The 25,344-nt window shown below is 40.2% G+C and overlaps 1 protein-coding gene across 2 annotated transcripts in view; it reads left to right on the top strand.

The window, feature by feature from the left end:
* The window catches only part of LOC114666741 (SLAM family member 5-like), an 83,423-nt gene that overhangs the window by 5,305 nt on the left and 52,774 nt on the right, over positions 1–25,344 (top strand). For both annotated transcript variants that reach the window (XM_051919923.1, XM_028821720.2), the window contains exon 2: positions 22,261–22,572. In XM_051919923.1, coding sequence (XP_051775883.1) covers positions 22,261–22,572 — 312 coding nt within the window. The remainder of the gene's footprint in view (positions 1–22,260; positions 22,573–25,344) is intronic.

Genomic DNA, 25,344 nt, shown 5'->3' with positions numbered 1-25,344 from the left:
TTTAACAAAGTCCTTGATGAGGTTCCTATACTCCTCCTCCTGCCCAGTCCTGATGCAGCCCACGATAGCAGTGTCATCAGCGAACTTTTGCACGTGGCAGGCCTCCGAGTTGTATTGGAAGTCATGTTACTAGAAGATGGATGAAGCAAGTGACAGAATTTATAAAGATGATGAGAGATTCACATAGAGGTTAGATAGTGTGAAAAGACAAGCCTTGACACAAAATAAAGGTTTGGGGCAGCCACTCATATATTATTTCCTGGCTGCAAAAATAGAGTAAATTGATAGCACTGATGTGCACAAATCGGAGTCCAAAACAGAACTGCCAAAAGGAAGACAGGAGTTGGGTTTTATAGGGAGATTTTAAGGAAGCGACATTCTCCTTGGGGCTGGGACAGGAAGTGGCGTTGTCCCCGGGGCCGAGGTGGAAGTGATGTCTTTGTACTCAGGCAGAATTTCTGGTGTCTGGTCTGCAAGGACAAAATAAAAGGGTTAAGAGCACCCCGCCACCTTCCAACCGGACATGGAATTCCCTTCTTTTGGTCGCTGTGGCTGGCTCCCATGCGCACGTGTGTGACAATAGATGCATTGAGCAATAATTCATACAAAATATTTCACCTTGTGTCTATATTCTATGAGATGACCAAGACAGGAAAGACCTGGGACTGCCACCAATATACAAAGACAGGTTTATGAAAGATCTGAATGTGTAAATGCCAGGGGGACACAAGCTCAGCAAGTATTTAACCCTGTTGCGAGTTTTAAAGGGACCCATGTTTAAAGAAGGAGCCTTTAATTTTAATGAATTAAAGGAGAGGGTGGAAAAAGAATTGTGGGGTTACCATACTGGTTTTAATAGCAAACCAGGATCTGGGATTGCTTAGCACCAATGAGTTCCAGATTGGATGTGGAATGAAAGCCCAGTAATGTAACTCCCAAGTCATGTAAAAAAAAAATCACTCTTCTTAACTGCTGAGTTAATGTACTGAATGTTGAAACAATGCTGTTGGGAGGAGGATGTTGCAATGTTACACACCAAGTGGCCTCTTAATCAGTCTATTGCATGTTTTCAGTAGTAAGCTGGTTCTGCATTTATCCTCATATCTGGTTTAGTTTTTCAGAGCATGAGTCAAGCAAGTCGACAAATGTGAAGCACAGGCATACTTTCCTATTTTTGTAACAATGTTCTAGAGATCATCTTAGCTTACGTGGAGATATTGTGACCGGAAAGATTAGCTACTTGAGTTTACAGCCTTCTTCAAAAATTCTTATCAATGTACATCAGCCCACTCTCTTTACTTAGATATTCTGCTGAAAGCAAATTTATTCATTTTTCTGCTTCAGTGAAAGTGATATAATTATAAGTTTGTTTAGTCCACCAAATCCAAAAAAATTCTTTGTAACCCTGGTCAACCTGCATATAGACAGCACTAGGAGTGACTGAAGTGCTGCTGTATTTAGTTTATGTATTTGGTGGCAGTTGTGTTTGGACACCAAAAATGGATAAAGCTGAAGACTTTGATCTTCAAGTGTTGGTAATTCAGAGAAAATCAGGAAGTAGAGCTTATCAGGAGTGAAATATGTTGAATGATTCTGGAATGTGTCATCCGAGGCTTGAGCTTATCCTTAGTGTAGTCCATGAAAACTTACTTGTTTAAAGTAAAATTTTATCAAAAAATGTTTATTAAAAACAGATTCAGAATTTTTATGTAGTACAAATTTACTCCCAATAATGCATCAACACATCTTGGTTTGTATTTTTAAAAACTGCATATTCATGTTCTGTTAATTAGCTGTCCTGCTGTAAGATCTTGAGGGTGTAAGATGAGAACTCTTAGATGTGGACTGTCTGTGGCCGGCTCTTTTCAGCCCCCTGCCTTCCTTCAGACACTGGATTAATGTATTTATATGTGAAATATGTATAATTTTCCATTCATGTTAAGATGTATAGAATTCCTTGTTTTAATTGATGCTGGGAAATACACTGGCACCTTGTGATGACTGAAAACATATAGACAGCTTTGAAAAATCAAAGGTTCAGATTCTAGGAAGGCATTCTGTGTGCATGAAATCATTTTTTTCAATTCCTAACTTGAAGCACTTTGCTTTGAAGCCTTTTGAATGAGATGCTCACACTTAAAACCGCTGATATATCACTATTTAGCCCTCTCCCATAAACAAAATGTAGTGAGAAAATACTTAACTTCGACAGTAACAGTATGACTCATGTAAAGACTACAGCGTTAAGGTAGATATGAGACTGACAGCAATAAAAACAAATATTAGACTACACGAGCAAAGTTTCCAATTTAGCATGCCCTGTAAATGAGGGATTAAAAGGAAATGAAAGTACAAGACAAGGTCCTCTTAACTGATGATCAGAAATTCTAAAAGCAGGCAGCATGTGGTTGTGAAGAACAGGATCTAATACAGGGGTCCTCAATCACCGTCCTGGAGGGCCGCAGTGGCTGCAAGTTTTTGTTCCAACCCAATTGCTTAATAAGAAGCACTTATTGCTCAAGTAACACTTCTGCTTCATTTTCGTTGTCTTGCTCATTAAGATTTTGAACCCTTATTGCCTTTTTTGGTCTTAAACAGCTGTAGTCTTGTTTTTTAATTGCTCCTAATTAGCAATAATATGCAAATGACAAAAGAGACCAGCATTTCTCCATTTAGCTTGTTACCATTTAAACTTATTGTGTATGTATCATGCACTATCAGGTTTAATTAAATACTTGGAAAAAAAGTGAAGAGTAAAAAGTGAAGGACTGAGAATTATTCATCCATTTTAGCCTTCATATCATTTGGATGATATCCCTAGAAAGGAGAAGAAAATGTAGGATATGAGAATGACCTAACATAGCAGAGTTAAAACACTAACAAGCCATGACATTCAATTATTGGAAAGAATTGCTTTCTAATTACGCAACCGGGTTAGAACAAAAACCTGCAACCACTGCTGCCCTCCAGGTCTGTGATTGAGGACCCCTGATCTAATATAATACACCAAGTGACCTTTTTATTAAATACACTAAATACATTAAATACGATATAAATAATAGTGAGTTGGTCCATCATTTATTGTCAGATCTTGTTGAATTTGCCAAGGCATTGACTTAGCAAAGTGTTCAAAATGAACCACAGGCATGCTTCCATGTGAGTGCAAAATGTTGCAAATTAGAAGATGGTGGCCTTTTGCAACCTCACGTCTCACTGATATTCAGTTGAATCAACACATTGTGGTTGGGATTTCTACTACATTATACTTTATCTACCATGATGTTTCTGGAGTCATTCCAAGACTGGCATTCAACATCATGCCACTGAAAAAATACAGTCGCTACAGGGTATACTGCCGTTAAGACACCATGTACAGTATATGTTCGGCACTAATGTTCAGGTATTCTCTGGCACTTAGAGTTCATATTGTTGATTTTTTTATCCTCTCCTGTGGTGTTTCAATATTTCCACTCATCTGAATAAACTAACATGATTCAACAGACCAGGTATTGTTTAAAAATCTGTTTAGTGTACAGAGTTCATGTTTCTTATCCCAATGAAACCACTGCTTCTTGTTTTTTTACTATAACCTTGTTAGCCTATCAGCCAACATATCCATTTTGCAACACGTCTGAGCACATTGCTCTCTGATCTGAATTGTTTTTCTTATTATAGTTACCCCCTTGACACTGTCACATGTGAACATCCCAGCAAAGAAGCTGTTCCTGATGCATTCATGCTGGGATGTCTGACATTTCTTACCAAAGTTATTTATATCTCACATATTCATTTGGCAAACTGAATTCACACACTACCTTTTGTAGCAGCCTACATACTTTAAATATCATTTATTACAGCCACTTACATAACAACCATTTAAAGGCATGTGTAGCTAATAATGTGGTCATTAACAATTAATCTAAAATACAGGTAAAATTCCGTTACAACTAATTGCCAGGGACCTAAAAAATATTTTGTTGTAATGAAAATTTCGTTGTAATGAGATTCTGTATTTGTTACTATAGTGTTTTCTTTAACTTACACCCAGGCGTTTGCAATCATTAAAATACCTTCTTTCGCGTTAATTTTAATCTCCTCTTGCCTACAAGTTATGCTGACGAGAATTTTTCTGAGCATTTCCTTGCGATAATACACTTTCAGGGTGCGAATGATGCCCAAATCCAATGGCTGAAGCACTGCTGTGCAATTGGGTGGGAGGAATTCAACGCGAACATTATATAAACGTGGAAGCATGTTGTGTGCAGCACAATTATCAATCAGGAGCCAAATCATGGTTTTCTTGTTCATATTGTGAGGTTTCTGAACTTTTTTGAGACCCCCCCCCCCCACCACACACACACTCCCCACCCAACAGGAACGACACACTGAAGTGCTTCCTGAAGTGCAATTGCAGCATCTGTGGAAGATTGTTTGTCTGTTGCCGGGGCAGGGCAAGAACAGGCTCATAGCGCTGCAGTGAAGGCGGCACAGGAGCATATCATAAAAGATTGGGGTCGCGCTATAAGTCCCTGTCTTGCACCCCAAAACACGAGGCTGAGTCTCAGTACTTTAGCAAAACCAGCTTTATTCAGCTCACGGTTATTTATTGTAGCGGGATCTGCCACTCTCCTATATACAGACACAACAGTCAGGCAGGGTCGTGGCCAGATCAGTGATCAAGTGATCCTGTTATCTGCATTTACAATGTACCTTGCATCACCCACCGATATCTTTTCTGTTTGCTTTGGCGGAGAGACGCAGCATAGCTTTGAGCCTGCTGTTGCCCTGGCAACAGATAAACAATCTTCCATAGACGCAGAGATCGGACTTCGGGACGCTCTTCGGCATGCTGTCTAATTGGGGGAGGTCCCAAGAGAGTTTACAGACCTCACATTTTCTTGAATGAGTGCTGCATTAATAGGAATGTTTCTTGAATGAGCATCACTGAACCACATAGAAACTGCTTTTTTGACGTCTTTAAATGCAGCAGTTCACATACGTTTGCAACCCGAGATTTTTCTTCTTTTTTTGCTCGGTCTTTCAAGAAAGTTGACAGCGTCAATGGCGAAATTCCGAATTCACTGGCAACATCTTTTTTCTTTTTGCCTCAGCCGAGAGCTGTAAAAATGTAATTTTTTTTTCTAATATGAACTGCTATCGTTTTTCTGTGTCTGCCATTTCTATAAGAGGGTGACAATGAGTTAAATTCCAATGGATGTTTTTCAAATGTTGATGAGCAATAAGCAAAATGTATCACTGAAAACCGCCGAAAACAGTACGAGGAAAGTTCAAAGAAAGAAAAAAAAAATGACAGTGTTTCTGTTTGGGGATAGTTGTGCACAACTGAGCTGCAACCACAGAACTAACCGCTCTGTGGATGATTCATTCAGGCATTTCAAGGTCACTTCGTTGTAATGAAAGTATCTGATGAATGTACTTCGTAGTAATGAGATTTCTATAGGCTCGCGTCATATGGGGAAACTGTCAGGAACATAAAAATACTTCACTGTAATGAAAATTTCATTGTAAAGATATTCGTTGTAACGGAATTTTACCTGTATACTATTTAGTAAGCTGGATGCATGGTCAGGAGAACTTCAGGAAGAAAAGCATTGTACATGACATGGACAGGTCTAGGCAGACCTTTAGTAATGGCTGGAGCAGGTCATATCAGTTCAGTCAAAAAAGACAAACTTCAAGTCACCAACTGTTACATTCTATATAAAATGTTGAATCATTTGTTCGAGGTTTAAAACTTTAAATTTCACAGCTTCTGCACTGATTATAAATTGATGGCTACATTTTAAAAAATTAATTTGCAAATTTTGCTGGTAAATAAAAGTTGACAAAATTAAATCGTAAGGTAAGCATTAAATTTCCTTGGATATATAGTCTAAGACTTATTTGACCTTAAATATTCATTAAGGATTGTGTTCTACGACTCAGTCCTTGTCTTCCAGGTCTCTACTGTCCTTGAAATGTCAGCAAAGTTCATGACTGTCATTTCCATAATCATTCAGCCTTAAACCTAACGTCTGGAACCGTAAACAGGGGATTATCTGAAAAGCTAAAGAAAAAACCCTTCCTATGTAATTTATTAAAAGGTGCTCAAAATCTTCAAAATCTTGGCAACACTAAATTGTCTCTAGTGTGTGTTTGGTGTGTGGGTGTGCAGATGTGCTTGTCCTGCGATGGACTGGTGACCAGTCCAGGGTTTGTTTCTGCCTTGCACCCTGTGCTATTTGGGATAGCTTCCAGCCCATTCCCAGGTAATTCCCAAGTAATCCTGGTCTGGATTAAGTGGGTTAAACAATTGTATGACATGACGGGTCCTAACTGTTGTTTGTGCGTATGCACCGAACAGCAGTTCGGAGTACCCACCCTTTTTGGAGTCCCTGGAGGGTGTACTAGAGGGCATACCTTCTGGGGACTCCCTCGTTCTGCTGGGAGACTTCAATGCTCACGTGGGCAATGACAGTGAGACCTGGAAGGGCGTGATTGGGAGGAATGGCCCCCCCGATCTGAACCCGAGCGGTGTTTTGTTATTGGACTTCTGTGCTCGTCACGGATTGTCCATAACGAACACCATGTTCAAGCATAGGGGTGTTCATATGTGCACTTGGCACCAGGACACCCTAGGCCTCAGTTCGATGATCGACTTTGTGGTCATGTCGTCGGACTTGTGGCCACATGTCTTGGACACTCGGGTGAAGAGAGGTGCGGAGCTGTCAACTGATCACCACCTGGTGGTGAGTTGGCTTCGATGGTGGGGGAGGATGCCGGTCAGGCCTGGTAGGCCCAAACGTGTTGTGAGGGTCTGCTGGGAACGTCTGGCAGAGCCCCCTGTCAGAAGTAGCTTCAACTCCCACCTCCGGCAGAACTTCGACCACATCCCGAGGGAGGTGGGGGATATTGAGTCCGAATGGGCCATGTTCCGTGCCTCTATTGTTGAGGCAGCTGACCGGAGCTGTGGCCGTAAGGTGGTCGGTGCCTGTCGTGGCGGCAATCCCCGAACCCGTTGGTGGACACCGGCGGTGAAGGATGCCGTCAAGCTGAAGAAGGAGTCCTACAGGACCCTTTTGTCGTGTGGGACCCTGGAGGCAGCTGATAGGTACCGGCAGGCCAAGCGGAATGCGGCTTTGGTGATTGCTGAGGCAAAAACTTGGGCGTGGGAGGAGTTTGGGGAGGCCATGGAGAACGACTTTCGGACGGCTTCGAGGAGATTCTGGTCCACCATCCAGCGTCTCAGGAAGGGGAAGCAGTGCAGTGTCAACACTGTATATGGTGGGGATGGTGTGCTGCTGACCTCAACTCGGGACGTTGTGGGTCGGTGGGGGGAGTACTTCGAAGACCTCCTCAATCCCATTAACATGCCTTCCAATGAGGAAGCAGAGCCTGGGGACTCAGAGGTGGGCTCCCCCATCTCTGGGACTGAGGTCACCGAGGTGGTCAAAAAACTCCTTGGTGGCAGGGCCCCGGGCGTGGATTAGATACGCCCAGAGTTCCTCAAGGCTCTGGATGTTGTAGGACTGTCTTGGTTGACACGCCTCTGCAACATCGCATGGACATCAGGGACAGTGCCTCTGGATTGGCAGACCGGGGCGGTGGTCCCCCTCTTTAAGAAGGGGGATCGGAGGGTGTGTTCCAACTACAGAGGGATCACACTCCTCAGCCTCCCTGGAAAAGTCTATTCAGGGGTCCTGGAGAGGAGGGTCCGTCGGATAGTCGAGCCTTGGATTCAGGAGGAACAGTGTGGTTTTCGTCCTGGTCGCGGAACAGTGGACCAGCTCTATACCCTTAGCAGGGTCCTGGAGGGTGCATGGGAGTTTGCCCAACCAGTCTACATGTGTTTTGTGGACTTGGAAAAGGCATTCGACCGTGTCCCTCGGGGAATCCTGTGGGGGGTACTCCGAGAGTATGGGGTACCGGCCACCCTGATAAGGGCTGTTCGGTCCCTGTACGATCGGTGTCAGAGCTTGGTCCGCATTGCCGGTAGTAAGTCAAACCCGTTTCCAGTGAGAGTTGGACTCCGCCAGGGCTGCCCTTTGTCACCGATTCTGTTCATAACTTTTATGGACAGAATTTCTAGGCACAGCCAGGGCGTTGAGGGGGTCTGGTTTGATGGGCTCAGGATTGGGTCACTGCTTTTTGCAGATGATGTTGTCCTGTTTGCTTCATCAGGCCGTGATCTTCAGCTCTCTCTGGATCGGTTCGCAGCCGAGTGTGAAGCGGCTGGGATGAGAATCAGCACCTCCAAATCCGAGACCATGGTCCTCAGCCGGAAAAGGGTAGAGTGCCCTCTCAGTGTTGGTAGTGAGATCCTGCCCCAAGTGGAGGAGTTCAAGTATCTTGGGGTCTTGTTCACGAGTGAGGGAAGAATGGAGCGTGAGATCGACAGGCGGATCGGTGCGGCATCCGCAGTAATGCGGGCGCTGCATCGGTCTGTCGTGGTGAAAAAGGAGCTGAGCTGCAAGGCAAAGCTCTCAATTTACCAGTCGATCTATGTTCCTACCCTCACCTATGGTCATGAACTATGGGTAGTGACCAAAAGAACGAGATTGCGAATACAAGCGGCTGAAATGAGTTTCCTCCGCAGGGTGTCTGGGCTTTCCCTTAAAGATAGGGTGAGAAGCTCAGTTATCCGGGAGGGGCTCAGAGTAGAGCCGCTGCTCCTCCGCATCGAGAGGAGTCAGATGAGGTGGCTCGGGCATCTGATCAGGATGCCTCCTGGACGCCTCCCTGGTGAGGTGTTCCGGGCACGTCTAACCGGGAGGAGGCCCCGGGGAAGACCCAGGACACGCTGGAGGGAGTATGTCTCTCGACTGGCCTGGGAGCGCCTTGGGATTCTCCTGGAAGAGCTAGAAGAAGTGGCCAGGGAGAGGGAAGTCTGGGCATCTCTGCTCAAGCTGCTGCCCCCGCGACCCGACCTCGGATAAGCGGGAGACAATGGATGGATGGATGGATGGATGACATGACTTATCTTTGACAGGTAAGCGTACCTAGTAATTTAAAATTTATAAAGTATGAAAAGGGTCATCTTTGTTGCTGGACAATCACTGCAAAAATGAAGACAAAGGAGCATTCTTCTGATGTGAGAAACAAAGTCATTCAAATGCACAAAGCAGGAAAGGGCTACAAAAAATATCAAAGCGTTGGAATGTCCCATTACGCACTGTTGGATCCATGATCAGAAAGTGGAAGGTTCATCACAGCACCTAAACTCTTACTAGTGTAGGTCGTCCCCCAAAACTAAACATCAGAGCAAGACATTGACTGGATAGTGAGGTGACTAAAAATCCAACCGTCATTCACAGAAGTCTGCAATGCTCTTTGGCTGAAGCTGGAGTGAAGGTGCAAGGGTGCACAATTTAAAGAGGCCTCCATAAAACAGGCCTTTATAGAATTGTAGCAAGAAAGAAGCCATTCCTTAAGAAGGTCCACATAAAAGCACATATGACATTTGCTACAAAGCATGAAAAAGACCTGGTTAAGATGTGGAAGAAGGTTTTATGGTCAGATGAGACCAAAACAGAACTTTATGGCCAGACTTCAAAGAGGTCTGTGTGGTGTAAAACTAACACTGCCCGTGCCTCAAGAAACACCTACAGTGAAATATGGTGATGGCAGCATCAGGCTATGGGTATGCTTTTCATGTGCTGGGACTGGAAATCTTGTCAGAGTTGAAGGGACGATGGATGGACACAAAAACTGCACAATATTGCAGGAGAACTCGTTCTAGTCTGCTATGAACCTACGGCTTGGTAGAAGATTCATCTTTCAACATGACAATGACCCAATGGGACACTGGAATGGCTCATAAACAGTAAGTTGAATGTTTTGGAGTCATTGCCCTGATCATAACCCTTTTGAAAATCTGTAGCAATATTTGAAAACTGCTTTCCAGAGGCAATATCCCACAAACCTAGAGAATCTCTAGAAATTCTGCCAATAAGAACATGGTAGAATTACTCTGAACAAAATGTAAAACTAGGACATACTTACATACCCAAAAGAATTAAGGCTGTTATGGCAGCACACAGGTTCTCAACAAAGTAATAATGTGTAGGGATTGAATACTTAGGGAAACACTAACTTCTGAGATTTTCTTCTTCAGTTAAATATCTACAGAAAATGGTTTATTTTGACTTTGGAAGTGTATTGTTACAGCATGAGAGTTCACATTAAAATACTGAATGGATAAATATGTATACAAATCTTTTGTCATACAGAAAAGTATGATGACTTTCAAGGGGATTGAATACGTTTGCATGCCACTGTATTATATCTGTACCTGTACATCTAATTAAAGATAAAAAGTATATAGACATACTTTCCAAATTATGACTAAAAAGTGTTTAGGTGTGGCTTTAAAAACCACATTTATTGAAATATTGTTATTACAAAAAAAATCCTCAATAAAGAGCAGGTAACATTGTTTACATTCATCTTTTATCTTGGTGTTGTTGATAGTCTTAGCCCTATGTTGTGCAATGGACCATACTAGTGCACCTGGAGAAACACCACACAGACACAGGAAGAACATAAGAATTTCAGACAGGCTGAGTCTGGGATGGGAGTTTAAACCAGGACCCTAGAGCTGTTAGGCACAAGAGCTAACCCTTATGCCATCATAAAATTTTGCTTCTATCATGCAGCAAAAACTGAAATAAACTATTTTCTGGAAAAAAAAATCCTTTAATTGAAAACACAAGAGGAACCAAAACTTTCAGAAATAAAAATGTAAATTTCTACACAATACCCACCTATTTCCTGAAAATAAAAGGACAAGGAAATCAGTAGTTACATGCATGCTATAGGTTTCTTCCGAATAAAGAGAAGTATTAAAAATGGTTTGTTACAAGAAACACTCGAGGGTTCCAATTCAGTAATAAACTGCTGTCTCCCAGTATTTGGATGAAGCATATGAAATCTATAGTTTTATACATGATATGGTTTTTGTCTACATTATGACATGAAGAATAAAAAAATAGTGTGATGGCTTTAACTATAATATACAAGTAAAAAAGGTGAATGAACAAATGAATGAATGAATGGCTGTCTGGCTGGATGGATAGATAGTTAGATGGATGGATGAAAATATTCCACTAATTTTTAATACCTGAAGCTATAATTCTCTGACGGCTTCTCAAAATCTAGACAAAATTCTATAAGCAAATATGATTTATTCATGTAAAGCTTTCATTTTAAACACTGTGTTCTAAAGAGACCAATTTTTCAGCTTTTAACAGAACTATATATTGTACAACTGTCTGTCCATCTTTTTAAGCTGTCTTCTTAACATACCCAAATCTAAACAACCAAAGAAAAATAAAATGAAATTTCATATTGGAAGAATACATACTGTATTCTTCATTAGATATTATCAGGAGGCTAAAATACAGTAAGTGATGGTGCACGGTGGTGCAGTGGTAGAGCTGCTGCCTCGCAGTAAGGAGACCTGGGTTCGCTTCCCGGGTCCTCCCTGCATGGAGTTTGCATGTTCTCCCCGTGTCTGAGTGGGTTTCCTCCGGGTGCTCCGGTTTCCTTCCACAATCCAAAGACATACAGGTTAGGTGCATTGGTGATCCTTAATGTGTGTGTGTGTGCCCTGCGGTGGGCTGGCGCCCTGCCCGGGGATTTGTTCCTGCCTTGCACCCTTTGTTGGCTGGGATTGGCTCCAGCAGACCCCCGTGACCCTGTGTTAGGATATAGCGGGTTGGAAAATGACTGACTGATAAGTAAGTGGTGTGTGACAACAGTATATGTGTGACGCTAGTAGTACTACAAATTTCACCATGCTTATCCAGTTTAGTGGGAGCCCAATGTATCAGAAGACTGCCAAATGAAATCAATGATAAGAAGACCAAGTCATGGGGAGCTGGTGTCTTAGACCTTCCTCTACAATGACATCACACCTGTGGCCGCCAGAAACCCTCACCCCCCACCCCCCACCTACTTAGAAAAAGTTGGCACAACAGTCAGGATCATGTTCTTTGACTTTTCCAGTGCTTTTGACACCATTTTGCCTCAGGAGCTGGTGAAAAAGCTAAAGGCTTTGAATCTTGATGTCCCCACAATCTACTGAATCATGGACTACCTGAACAACAGACAGCAGCTTGTGAGGCTGAGGGACTATGTGGCAGAAGTGGTGGTGAGTAATACTGGAACACCTCAGAGAACTATCCTGTCTACCTTCCTGTTCACCCACTACACAATATACTTCCAGCACAATGCACCGCCTGCCATCTACAAAACCTTTTAGATGACTCTTCCATCACAGGTTGCATTAATAATGGAAACAAGTCAGAGTACAGGAAAGTTGTGGAGAACTTTGTCTTGTGGTGCACTGAAAACAACTTGCAACTTAACATCAGCAATACACTAGTGTGCCAAGAAGCCCCTGTGACCAGTCACCATTCAGGGGAGGACATGGAAGTGGTGCAGAGCTACAAGTACCTAGGGGCTCACATAAAAAAAAAATCGGATTGGTCTGACAACACAGTGGTGCTGGACAAGAAGAGCCGGAGCAGACTTGACTTCCTAAGGAGACTCAGGGCTTTAAATGTGTTCAGCAAGCTGCTTGCAATGTTCTACCAGTTCATAGTAGCCAGTGTGGTGTTCTATTCCGCAGTCTTCAGGGGATGCAACCTCCGCTCAAAAGAAGTACAATGCCTGAACAAACTTATTAGGAAAACATGGTCCATCACAGTGAGAGCCCTGGAAACACTGGAAGCTGTTGTAGAAAAGAAGATGGTGGCAAAATTGGATGCCATCATGAAAAATCCCATCCATCCCCTACATAAGGTACTTTCTTGGATCACTTTTAAGTACAGGCTCATTTCACTACAGTATGCAAAGAAGTGCCTCTGGGGGTCTTTTCTGATCATTACTATCAAGCATTTCAGTGCTTCTTTCCGTTGTATTTGTTAAGTTCATTTTGAAATATCTGCACAATATTTATTTATTTGTTTATTTTTTCACTGTATTATCTGTTCTGTGAATCTGTAGTTTTATTTTTTATATTTCTGCTGCTGTATGCATCTGAATTTTCTCTTGGGATTGATACAGTTTTTCTGATTTAATCTGTCTAATCCAAGCTACATTCAATGTGAGTCAAATGGGACTCGGGAGAATCAAATAATATTCTGACACACTTTCATGCTCACCCACACCTGGTGCCTCATGTATAAAAACATGTGTAGAATTCACACTAATTTAAGGCGTACGGACAAAAGTGGTAAATGTGCATACACATAAAAAAATTCAGATGCTCAAAACCGTGCCAACTTCCACACACTTCAGCTTCATAAATCCCGGTCAGCATGAAATGTAACACACGCGCACACGCCTGCCGCCCCACCCCAACTCATCCCATAATTTTGCATATTTTAATATGCAAGTCGATATAAATATCACCTTCTGTTCTGTGGTTAAAAGACAATAGCAAAAGCATGTGAAAAAAAAGAATTTCAGCGACTGCAAAGTGGGGGCAAGGAAAAATGTACTATTTGTTGACTTAAGCAGTGGTATAAGCAAAAAAAGGAAGTTAATCGAGTGATACAGAGTGGTGAAAACACTAGAAAGTTCAAGTTCAGAAAGTCGCATCGTGCCCGAAATAAAAATGAAGTGATTGGATATCAAAGTCGCTGTGAAAAGGCAAGTCGTAGCCCACCAGCTGAGTGCCATACAGAAGCGTACTAGTGTAGCAGAGAAAAGAAAAAAAATAGCAACACAGTGAAGAAAACTTTAATTTCAAAATTTCCACTTTGATCTTGTAGTTTATTTTGTCATTTCCTACCCTTCCTTTTCTTTCAACACGTAATAAATCGCCACACAATAGGCTCTTTAATAAATGTCAGACCAGCTTAGAACACCAATTCTTCAAAACTTTTATGGAACATTGGAAAGTCTTCGTAGTACATGTTTAATTATACCATCCATCTATCCATCCAGGGTCACACCAGTCCCAGCAATTATACAGTGTGAGGCAGGACCAATCCCTGGATGGGGTGCCAGCTCATTGCTACTGCTGCACCACCGTGCCCCCACATTTTTAATTATTAACAGTTATTTAAATGAAGTTAAAAATGTATCTGTATAATGTAATATACATATTTTAATGCATTTCATCTTAAAAATGATATTAAGTGCACATCCTAGTATTCCAACAGCACAGAGCTCAAAGAGAATAGCTCATGGAAATCTAAATTGACTTAGAAGCCAGTCGTCATCATCTGTAAATATGCGATCCCTTCTATCAAATTGAATTGAAATCCTTTATTGTTAATGTATGGCACAATGATATTCAATATGCAAATCCTCCATAAACTTATTTTTCTATAAAATGATAAAATAACAATAATAATAATACAATAAAAACAATGAAAAATATACAATATGAAAGCATAAGTACAATATACATGTACATATAGTGCAGATAGTGCAAATGGTTCATACAGTGGGTCAGGTTGTGCAATATTACAGTTGTAGTGCAAGTTTCCAGTGAGGTAATTGTAATTCTAAGTACAAGCAGTTCTACCGGGAGCACTTGATGGACTGATTGAGGGATTTTGTAGCTCTTGGGATGAATCTGTTTCTGAACCTTGAGGTCCATGCAGGAAAGGCTCTGATGCGTTTGCCGGATGTGAGAAGTTCAAATAGACTGTGCTCATGGTTCACTGGAATTCATGCAGATGCTGCTGGCTTTACTTAGGCAGCGTGCGCTATAAATGTCCTCCAGAGCTGGAATCTGATATCCCAATAATCCTCTGTGCTCTCGACACAACCCGTCATAGAGCATTCTGATCAGTGGCTGTATAGCTGTGATACCAAACTCAAATAGTCAGTCAGTCAGTCAGTCAGTCAGTCAGTCATTTTCCAACCCGCTATATCCTAACACAGGGTCACGGGGGTCTGCTGGAGCCAATCACAGGGCGCAAGGCAGGAACAAATCCCGGAAGGCAGGAACAAATCTGCAGGGCACCAGCCCACCGCAGACACTCAAATACAATGGGTTAAAATACTCTCAGTAGTTCCAATGAGAGTAACAACACTGAAGCAACTGTAGTATTTGGAATAGCTTGGCCATTTCGTATACCATTATATTGTTACAGGTTGATTACAATTAGGCGCCTTAAATTTATAAAGGATATGCGGTTAATTTCAGTATATTTGATAAAACCTGTGTCATGGATATGAATCTAAAAAAGAAAGGGAAACCACACATAACAGTAGCACTGCTTTGACGCTGGGTGCCGCCAATTTGCTGGTGTGAAAATGTGTGTGGCTTTATACCAAGTTTAGTCTGTATACATCGCGATGTGAGTGTGGAAATGGGCAAATGCCACATTTTTGTGCATACACACCATTTATACATGAGGCCTCTGGTAACTAAGAAGTATCAAAGTACCAAAATTTAGATCCTAGTCTATGCTGTTGTACATTGCAAAGTGAGGTAAACCTCAGCCAAGGCCACATAGATTTTGCCAATTATTGACGATTATTTTGTTTGCATTTTGCATGTACATGAGTTATGTTTTCCTCTCCTCTATTGCTAAATAGAGTTGATGTAATTTGCACATGAAAGTATTAGCATTTTTTTAAGAGGACCCCGAGGAGGAGAAGGTTGGCAGCATGTACTGATACTGAAGATCTGTTAATTTTAGCAGGATGGGTTATTGCTTACATGTAGTGAATGGTGGGGTGGAGGACCCGGTAGGAGAAGATGTCAAATGCAGAGAGGGGTGGCTTGGAGTAAAGATGGGACCTTACAAGGCCCTAATGGTGATACAGAAATATACACTAACAATGGAAATTTTTATCTACTATTATAGTGTTTGATGTTTGTCTCTGTTGGGGTTAATAGGCCTTAAATGTTTGAAGAGTGCTCCAGAGGTTATTGCTTCAAACAACACAAGAAACTTGTTGAGGCAAACTGTTAAATTTACAGGAGGTTCCTCTGATCATTGTGTGGCAACAATGATCCTATAAGAAAACCTATGATGGAGGGCTGGCTGGCCAGTTAGTGCTGAACTGGTGCTAATGGTGCAGAGGTTCCCATGATAGTCAGAGATGAGTCCCAATAACTAAAAGTGTGAAGCTGAGGACTGAATGGAGGAAAAGGCTCCTGTTGCTGGAGGTAGAAAACAGGCTACAGAAGGAGAGGAAGGAATAGGAGATACAGAGATGTTTTAGTGTCTGGAGCAGAATAAATGGACAAGAGCAAATGGAAAAGCCCTCCTTTGGCAAGGTAAAGGTTAAGGTTAAGAGGGTGACAGCGTACGGGTTCATTAATAGGAAGAAATACAAACAATGTTAGTGGAGAATTGATGTAATAAGGGAGTTTGCACTAGCCTCATTTTTAAAATTTGACTTTGGATTGCTAAATTACTGAACCTTTTTTTTTAAATAAATTTAAATTATTTAATTTAAATGTTAAAACTAAAAAAGGCTAAAAAATTAGATTAAAGAACTGCAACAGTTATTTTACTCCTTCTGTAAAGCTTAAGCTACTGTAATATTCTCCCTCTTGACTGCCTGTTGTTTGTCTTTCTTTGAGGTTAACTTTATCTTTCTCTGTCTGTTCACCTAACATTGCGCCCCTCTTATTCCTTACTTAAAGGGTCTCCACCCACATTGTTTGTAATCCTTCACATTATTGAAGCCTTAAGTTATCATCCTCTTCATTGCTCTACTTTCCTGACTGCTAAGAACTGTTCAATCCAGTAAATGTTTTTTACACTTCTTCCTTCTTACTAAGAAAAGTTGCTTGATGAATATCCGCTGTTAGTTATTTACTTACTCATTTGCCTGTTTCTATACCTGCTTGTGCCTGATCGGTGCTTAGATGCCTGTCTACATACTGTGGAGATCTTCTCTTAACCGCTTTGAAGCCAGCCATCTACCTGTACTTAAAATGGATGCTTTCTTATTTATGAACACATGTGCCTTTGCTTTCAGCTAGGGTTAACAATTATAAAAAGAGTTATATGGTGCTATACCCAATTACTCTTTATATGCCTTGACTTTTTTCCCGCTAAGGAATCACTGTTACTGTTAACTATACATCACTGCGATGCCAGTTATTTACTTACAGAGTTGCCTGTTTCAACTACGGCAGGTGTCAGCTACCACTTACTGATTACCACCTTACTAAAAAAATCAATGCTAAAAGTAAAATTTCAACCATCATTTTAATTTTGTTTAAATCTTCCCTTGACATTGTCTTGCTTCAACTGTTTTTAGCGATGCCAATCCACCCACATCCCACAGTCCTATATTCGTAACTATGGATACATGTGAGGTTACCACTGTAATCCCAAACAGTATACACCAGTTAGAAAATGGGAGGGTTTGGTCTAACAATCAGAGAAGGAATGCAAACCCTCCATTTATTTTTTTGGGACCATGTAGTACACTATTAAAAGCAATTCGTCTTGTTATCTTTTCATCTCCTGTTACTAATACGTGACAATACAAGTTAAACAATTATATTTGATTTCAGTACAGGTATATTGAATTGCAGGCACATGTATTGTATTGCATACACTCACCAGCATGCATATTATGTTGCTACCCAAATGTGAATTGCTGTTTCTCTTCAAGAGAACTACTGCATACAATAATTATAGAAAAAAATATTACTTGCACTCATATTTGTTCAATACACATAATAAAAAAGATCAAACACTATTCTAAAAATTATACTTGCTCCAGTTATTTTTGTTAGCTAAAAGCAGTATATAAGCTCACATGAAATTGCATTGCAATCTTCTTATAAAATGTGGAATACAAAGTGCATCACCAGCATCAATTTCAACCTGGGGAAAGAACATGTAAAATGGTGCATTTGTTGACAGAGTAATCTCATAGAATACAAAAATGAACTGTGGGCTTGATATGTGAAAATGAAAAGGAAAAATGAAGTGTGGTACTTGGCCAAGAATGAGATGTCTTTTAAGAAAAAAATAAATGACATGACTACAGCTGTATTGAATTGCTGGTACATGTTTAGAAGCACATACTGTACATCCAAGGTTTTATGGGATATGCATACACAAGCAAAGAAGGATGACTGTTTTTTTCTTGCTTTTGTATATATATTGTTTTCTATGTAATGTCTATACATTGTAATGTGCTCATGCAACTTGGAACACAAAGTACACAGTGTCACACACGTGCCCATAGGAGGCAGCTAAAGAGCTTGAGTAAGGGCAGTTCCGAGTCATACCGGGATGTGGCAGAGTGCACTGACTCTTTTTCTCCCTTTCCTGCAGACCATTCACGGGAGATTCCACCTAGCCCTATTGACATCACTTCCGGGACCGAGCCGATGGAAGGAGTTGTTGCCGGCTCCGGCCCCTGTGATGTCACGTCCGGGCTCGAACCTATGGCTGAAGACCTTCATGAGCCCAACCGCTTTGATCTCACTTCCTGTCTTCCCCTTTAAAAGCTTCCACCTTTTCCCTATTCCCTCAGTTCTGTTTTAGACTCGGTTTTGTGCACATCAGTGCTGTATACGCTTTTGCGACTTTGTGTAAGCTTCCACAAAGATCAATTTCCTGAAGGAAATGCTAAGGAGATTACATTATTCCTTCTTCTTGTTGAACTTCTTCTTTTTTCGGCTGCTCCTGTCAGGGGTTGCCACAGTGGATCATCTTCTTCCATATCTTTCTGTCCTCTGTTTCTTGTTCTGTTACACCCATCACCTGCATGTCCTCTCTTACCACATCCATAAACCTTCGCTTAGGCCTTCCTCTTTTCCTCTACCCTGGCAGCTCTATCCTTAGCATCCTTCTCCCAATATACTCAGCATCTCTCCTCTGCACATGTCCAAACCAACGCAATCTCGACTCTCTGACTTTGTCTCCCAACTGTTCAACTTGAGCTGACCTTCTAATGTTTAATCTCATCTGTCAACCTGTCCATCACCATTGCAAATAAGAAAGGGCTAAGAGCCGATCCCTGATGTAATCCCACCTCCTTCTTTTGGTTGAACTAATGTGCCAATATTTCAGAAATTGCCAAATTTATGTTGATAAGATGAACGTATAGGGCTAAGCTAAGCTCAGCGGCACAATCTCTAGAGCAGTAGGTTAAGTTGTTAAGTTCATATTAAGTTGTCCAAAAACTTCTTAAAGTAACAAGTAACCTAAAACAATACTTATTTTACTAAAGTAAAAATATCTGCTTTCTTATTATTTCGGCTGCACTGGATGTAAAGCAAGAAGAAAACTTGCACCACTTCTTCGTCCAATTGCACAGCCAAGCAGAAGAGTGTACTACATAAAATCTGGTAACAGAAACATATTAATAAAGTGTCAGTTTAATTTTCATCCAGTTGTTTTCTATAGACATGGTGAAGCAGTGTTCGGGTGACACAGCAGCCATTGTTCATACCGAGAATTATCAGTGTCGCAGATCAGGAATGTAAAACAGGATGGATGTTATTTACTTCACAGCACATGGAGGACTTAATACATTTATAAAATACAAGAAAACTATCAAGTTTGCCTGCATTTCTGGTCACTTTAATATATGGGCTTAGGATTTAATAACAAATTCTGGCCAGTCAAATGTGCTTTTTTCATACAAAAGAAGAAAAGTTAACATAAAGTAATGCACTGGTGTCTTTATTGTAAGTAATGAGTAATATAACTAAGCTAGTTTTAAAAGTTACGTTCCCCCTGTGTAAAATATTACCCACTTGTAAACAGCTGACTTAAACAGAATGAGACTTTAATAAAGTTACTTTATAGTGCCCTATATATACCATCTTAAGAAAAGACACTTACTAACTTGGCATAAGCTGTCCAAATGGTTGTGTTTAGACCCGAGTGTCACTCAACACCTGTGCCACTTACCAAAGCAGGTGCCCACTCACAACACAACTTACAATAGAAGCTGCTAAACCCTGTGGGGATATGGCAATCACTCCACGCTAGGTGCTCTTAACAATATACCTTGGCCTAACCAAACAATATGTGCTCAACATTGCAACAAAGCAAAATCAATAAAACACAGTGAAACCAGTATTAGCAAAAAGTAGGAAATGGATTATAAAGGGGTGTTACTTAAAGATAAGAATGCAGAATATAGAATATAGAAGATGAGTTCCTTCAAGCCTTGGTACATAGCTGCTTAAGTGTTTCTTCAGTCTGTGGAGGTCTTTTCTCTTGCAAATTTCATTGGGAGGTGTAGACATCTTGTCAAGTTGGTAGTGAAGATCTTCTGTTCTCTGTGTAGCATGCATTCCAAACCTAAAGGCTTTTCCCTTTGTGGGGTTAAAATGTATACAGAAATGATTGGTAATAGTAAATCTTTGTTTAGCCCTATCAAAGAAATAAAGTTGTTTATGAGCATTCCATAAAGAAACAACTGATATATCAACCAGTTTGTTTTTTGAGTTTCCTAAATATTCATGTAAAAGGTACAAAGTTCAAATCAATAAAAATTCAAAGGGTAAATCAATTAATAGCAGTCTGCTCTGTTATCCATTTAGAGATGCAAAGCTTACAGCAAAAAATGATACAATGTTCATACAAAATGTTAACACAAAGTACAGTTGCTTCTTGTTTCAACACTTACTTGTTTAACCGTTCACAGTTCACTAAAGCTTGATTGAGAAGCAGAATTCACAGTTCAGTGTTAGATAGACAGAACTTTATAAACAGAACTTTATTTGTCCCCAGAGGAAAATTTCCCTTTTTACAGAAGCTCTTTAAATGGATAAATACATACATTAAAAGACAAATATACATATTCAACCACAATATAGTGTGAACACACACCAGAATGACTAAAAAGGAATAAAATTTAAAAATAAAGAAAACGTTTGACCTGGCAGCCCCAGTCCCAGTGAGGCATTGCACAGATGTATTGCTGTTGGTATAAAGGAGCCCCAGTCTCGCTTCTTGACAGACTTCTGTTGAATAATTCGTTGGCTGAAAGTCCTCTGTGTTAGTCTGCCAGAGAGAGGATGTGTAGCATTGTTCATAACGGCACTCAGTTTTGTTTTAATTCTCTCCTTTGCTACGACCTCCGGGAGGTCCAGAGTGTGTCCTATAACTGAGCCTGCTCTTTTAATTAGCTTGTTGATCTGGTGGGCCTCTCTTGATGTGATGTTACCAGCCCAGCACACCACAGCGTAGAAAATCTCACTGGCCAGCGCAGAGTTGTAGAAGATTGCTTGTTCTTTGTAGAAGATGTATTGCTTCTTTGAGCTCATATTCATTGTGGCTTGTTCCCAACACCATTCACATAGCTTGTTTAGCACCTAGGTTACTGAACACTTGCCACTTCAAGTACAATTCAATATAACCGTCACTAAAACATTTTGCACGAGGCTGATGTTCTTACTGTGGAGGCAGGTAAATTCTGCTTTTATTTGGACTTTCAGCAGTATATTTATGCAATTTTCAAAGGGCACACATTGTTATTTCAGAATTATTTTTGATTTGTCATATTTCCTGCATAGACATGGTCAAATTGTATTTGTGCACAGGTAGTTTGAATTTACTGTAAATTGGTTTAGGTTGGTAATTTATGAGTAAAAATAAAGAAATCGCTAAACAGTCACTTAGTCATGCCCAATATATTGACCATGACTCCTGCCTATACCTTATGGATTAGAATTCACAACAAAAGCCTGTTTTGATGAGCTGCAATAGGATCTTCATACCTATCAATTTAGGTGTGTGCATTGTGGAAACAATCACAAAGAGAAATATGAAGGTTTGGGGTATCCAGCCAGTAGACTTGAAAAAAATAAAAAAATAACCTAGTAAAGCAGTCATTACAGACTGACTTCAAAAACTAAAATGAGGTATAGTGATCAAGATGGTAGTTTTATAGTGGGTTGACAGGAAGGGGTATGTCTCTGGAGTATGGAACCAGAAGTGAGGTTAGGAGGGCTGGAACTGAAAGTGAGGTCAGGACAGTCAGGTGGGATTTCCCCTCTGTGGTTCTGAAACAGAGAAAGTGTTAATGGACAGTGCCACCCCCAGGTCTGATGTACCATTATACTTATTTTATCTCATCGGCTGCCTCCCACACACACGTTTTTATAGACATGTTTATCAATTTATCAACTGATATTTGTCTTCCTTCATATGTTTACTGTTTTTTTCCTTAGTTTTACATTGTTTCTTATAATGTTTACTCTTTATTTTCTTCAAAACCTTATTTACAAAAAGACTTAACCATTGAATAATTTACTAAATTCTGTAAACAACATTTTTTTTTTTTTTGGCTGTCTTTCAGTTTTTCACCTGTCTGTCGCAAAATCCTCTAATATTTTACTTGGGACTGAAGGAAAGCCCATCACCTTGTCTTCAAGTACAACTAATATCACAGATATTGAAAGTGTGACTTGGAAAAGAGATGGAAACACAATTGTGATGTCTACCCAGAAGGCTCCAGCTCCTGATTGGAGAGAGAGAGTACAGTTAAATAGTAATGACTGGTCTTTAACAATCCACAAACTAAGGCTAGAGGACAGTGGAGAATACAAGCAGGTGATTACAACTTCAAGAAACCAGCTTCCTACTTACTGTGTCACACTTCAGGTATATGGTAAGAGTAACTTAAGTTTTGTTCCATAGCAAAGCTTTGCTACCTTATTGTATTAGCCCAGCATTATTACTGTATAGACTGTAAGAAGTTAAAGAACACACCAAAAAATAATATTTTTTGTAATGTTACCTACCCGATATGGTTTGTAGTGAAGGCCAAGAAAAAAATTTAAACTCATGTTTTCATGGAGAACTGAGACAACAATGTTTCTGACAGAATGAGAGCCTATGGTTACAAAAGCTGAACAACAGCAACCGGTATCAAAAGCTTTTGATCTGAATAACTGTGTATTCCCTTCTTTCACTGTTCAAGAGTCCTCTTTTTAATTCAAAAGTGTGATCCTGTGTGAATGGACTTCCTATTGGTGGATTGCTTTCTTTTTCCAGTGGTATTTATTTAACAATGTTTTAGCAAAAACATATGTGTTTTGTAGCTTGTGAGCATATGATTAGATGACTTCACATGTGAATAATATGACACAAATAATATGAGATTTTTCAGGGTGATGTATTGCTCTCTTTCCAGCAAAAAGTCACTGAATTTAATAAACAGTAGTAATAAAGTGATGCTTTAAGAGAATCAGCGTTTCATACTAGTTGTAAATTTCACCCCCTCATTGCGTTTTTCTGGCGATGTAAAGAAATGTAAAGGGTTTTTGCAAGAGTCTCAGCTCATTTTCAACCAACATGCACATACATGTCCTAATGAAAGAGCATAAATAGCATTTTATTATATCCCTGGATGATAAGCCCCTTTAATAGGTGTCCACCACACATGATTCAAGTCATTTTTGTTATTTCTGCTTAAAGTACTTTGTTAGAGAATTTAGTAATATATTTGACATCTCTGTTTGCTCTGAGGTGGCCGTTAATCATTTACTTGATTTTAAAAAGGGTAATACAAGTATCCATGATTATGTAGTCACTTTTTATAAAAAAAACTACTGATGTTGGTTAGGTGGAAACATGTTAATCTCTTTACTGAAGAAGGACTAGTATTCAACAACAACAACAACAACATTTATTTATATAGCACATTTTCATACAAAAAGTAGCTCAAAGTGCTTTACATAATGAAGAAAAGAAGAATAAAAGACAAATAAGAAATTAAAATAAGACAACCTTAGTTAACATAAAAAGGAGTAAGGTCCGATGGCCAGGGTGGACAGAAAAAACAAAAAAAAAACTCCAGAAGGCTGGAGAAAAAAATAAAATCTGTAGGGGTTCCAGGCCACGAGACCGCCCAGTCCCCTTTGGGCATTCTACCTAACATAAATGAAATAGTCCTCTTTGTAGTTAGGGTTCTCACGGAGTCACTTGATGCTGATGGTTATACAGACTTCTGGTTTTTAATCCATCCATCATTGTTGGAACATCATGGTGCTTTGGGTAGATGGTGGTGGCACAAGCCACCACCAATAGGACACCGGAAAAGGAAACAGAAGAGAGAGTAGGGGTTAGTACAAATTTTGAATGAATAGTTATTATAATGAATTGGATATACAGAGTGTCAGGATTAAATTACAGTGAAGTTATGAGAAGGCCATGTTAAAGTAATGTGTTTTCAGTAGTTTTTTAAAGTGCTCCACTGTATTAGCCTGGCGAATTCCTACTGGCAGGCTATTCCAGATTTTAGGTGCATAACAGCAGAAGGCCGCCTCACCACTTCTTTTAAGTTTTGCTCTTGGAATTCTAAGGAGACACTCAGTTGAGGATCTGAGGTTGCGATTTGGAATATAAGGTGTCAGACATTCCGATATATAAGACGGGGCGAGATTATTTAAAGCTTTATAAACCATAAGCAGAATTTTAAAGTCAATTCTGAATGACACAGGTAACCAGTGTAGTGACATCAAAACTGGAGAAATGTGTTCGGATTTTCTTTTCCTGGTAAGGATTCTAGTAGCTGCATTCTGCACTAATTGCAAACGATTGATGTCTTTTTTGGGTAGTCCTGAGAGGAGTGCGTTACAGTAATCTAGCCGACTAAAGACAAACGCATGAACTAATTTCTCTGCATCTTTCGATGATATAAGAGGTCTAACTTTTGCTATGTTCCTTAGGTGAAAAAATGCTGTCCTAGTGATCTCATTAATATGCGATTTAAAATTCAGATTACAATCAACGGTTACCCCTAAGCTTTTTACCTCCGATTTGACTTTTAATCCTAATGCATCCAGTTTATTTCTAATAGCCTCATTGTATCCATTATTGCCAATCACTAAGATTTTGGTTTTTTCTTTATTTAATTTGAGAAAGTTACTATTCATCCATTCTGAGATACAGGTTAGACATTGTGTTAGCGAATCAAGAGATTTGGGGTCATCAGGTGCTATTGATAAATACAGCTGTGTGTCATCAGCATAGCTGTGGTAGCTCACGTTATGTCCCGAGATAATCTGACCTAATGGAAGCATGTAGATTGAGAAGAGCAGCGGACCCAGGATAGAGCCTTGTGGAACACCATATAGAATATCATGTGTCTTTGAGTTATAATTACCACAACTAACAAAGAATTTTCTCCCTGCCAGGTAGGATTCAAACCAATTTAAGACACTGCCAGAGAGGCCCACCCATTGACTAAGACGATTCTTAAGAATATTATGATCAATGGTGTCAAATGCGGCACTCAGATCTAAGAGGATGAGAACAGATAAATGGCCTCTGTCTGCATTTACCCGCAAGTCATTTACTACTTTAACGAGTGCAGTTTCTGTGCTGTGATTTGTTCTAAAACCTGACTGAAATTTATCAAGAATAGCATGTTTATTGA

Source organism: Erpetoichthys calabaricus, chromosome 16 (assembly GCF_900747795.2).
Source record: "Erpetoichthys calabaricus chromosome 16, fErpCal1.3, whole genome shotgun sequence".
NCBI classification, from domain to species: domain Eukaryota; kingdom Metazoa; phylum Chordata; class Cladistia; order Polypteriformes; family Polypteridae; genus Erpetoichthys; species Erpetoichthys calabaricus.
The sequence above is the reverse complement of the archived record's forward strand: the minus strand, read 5'-3'. Positions and strand labels throughout refer to the sequence as shown.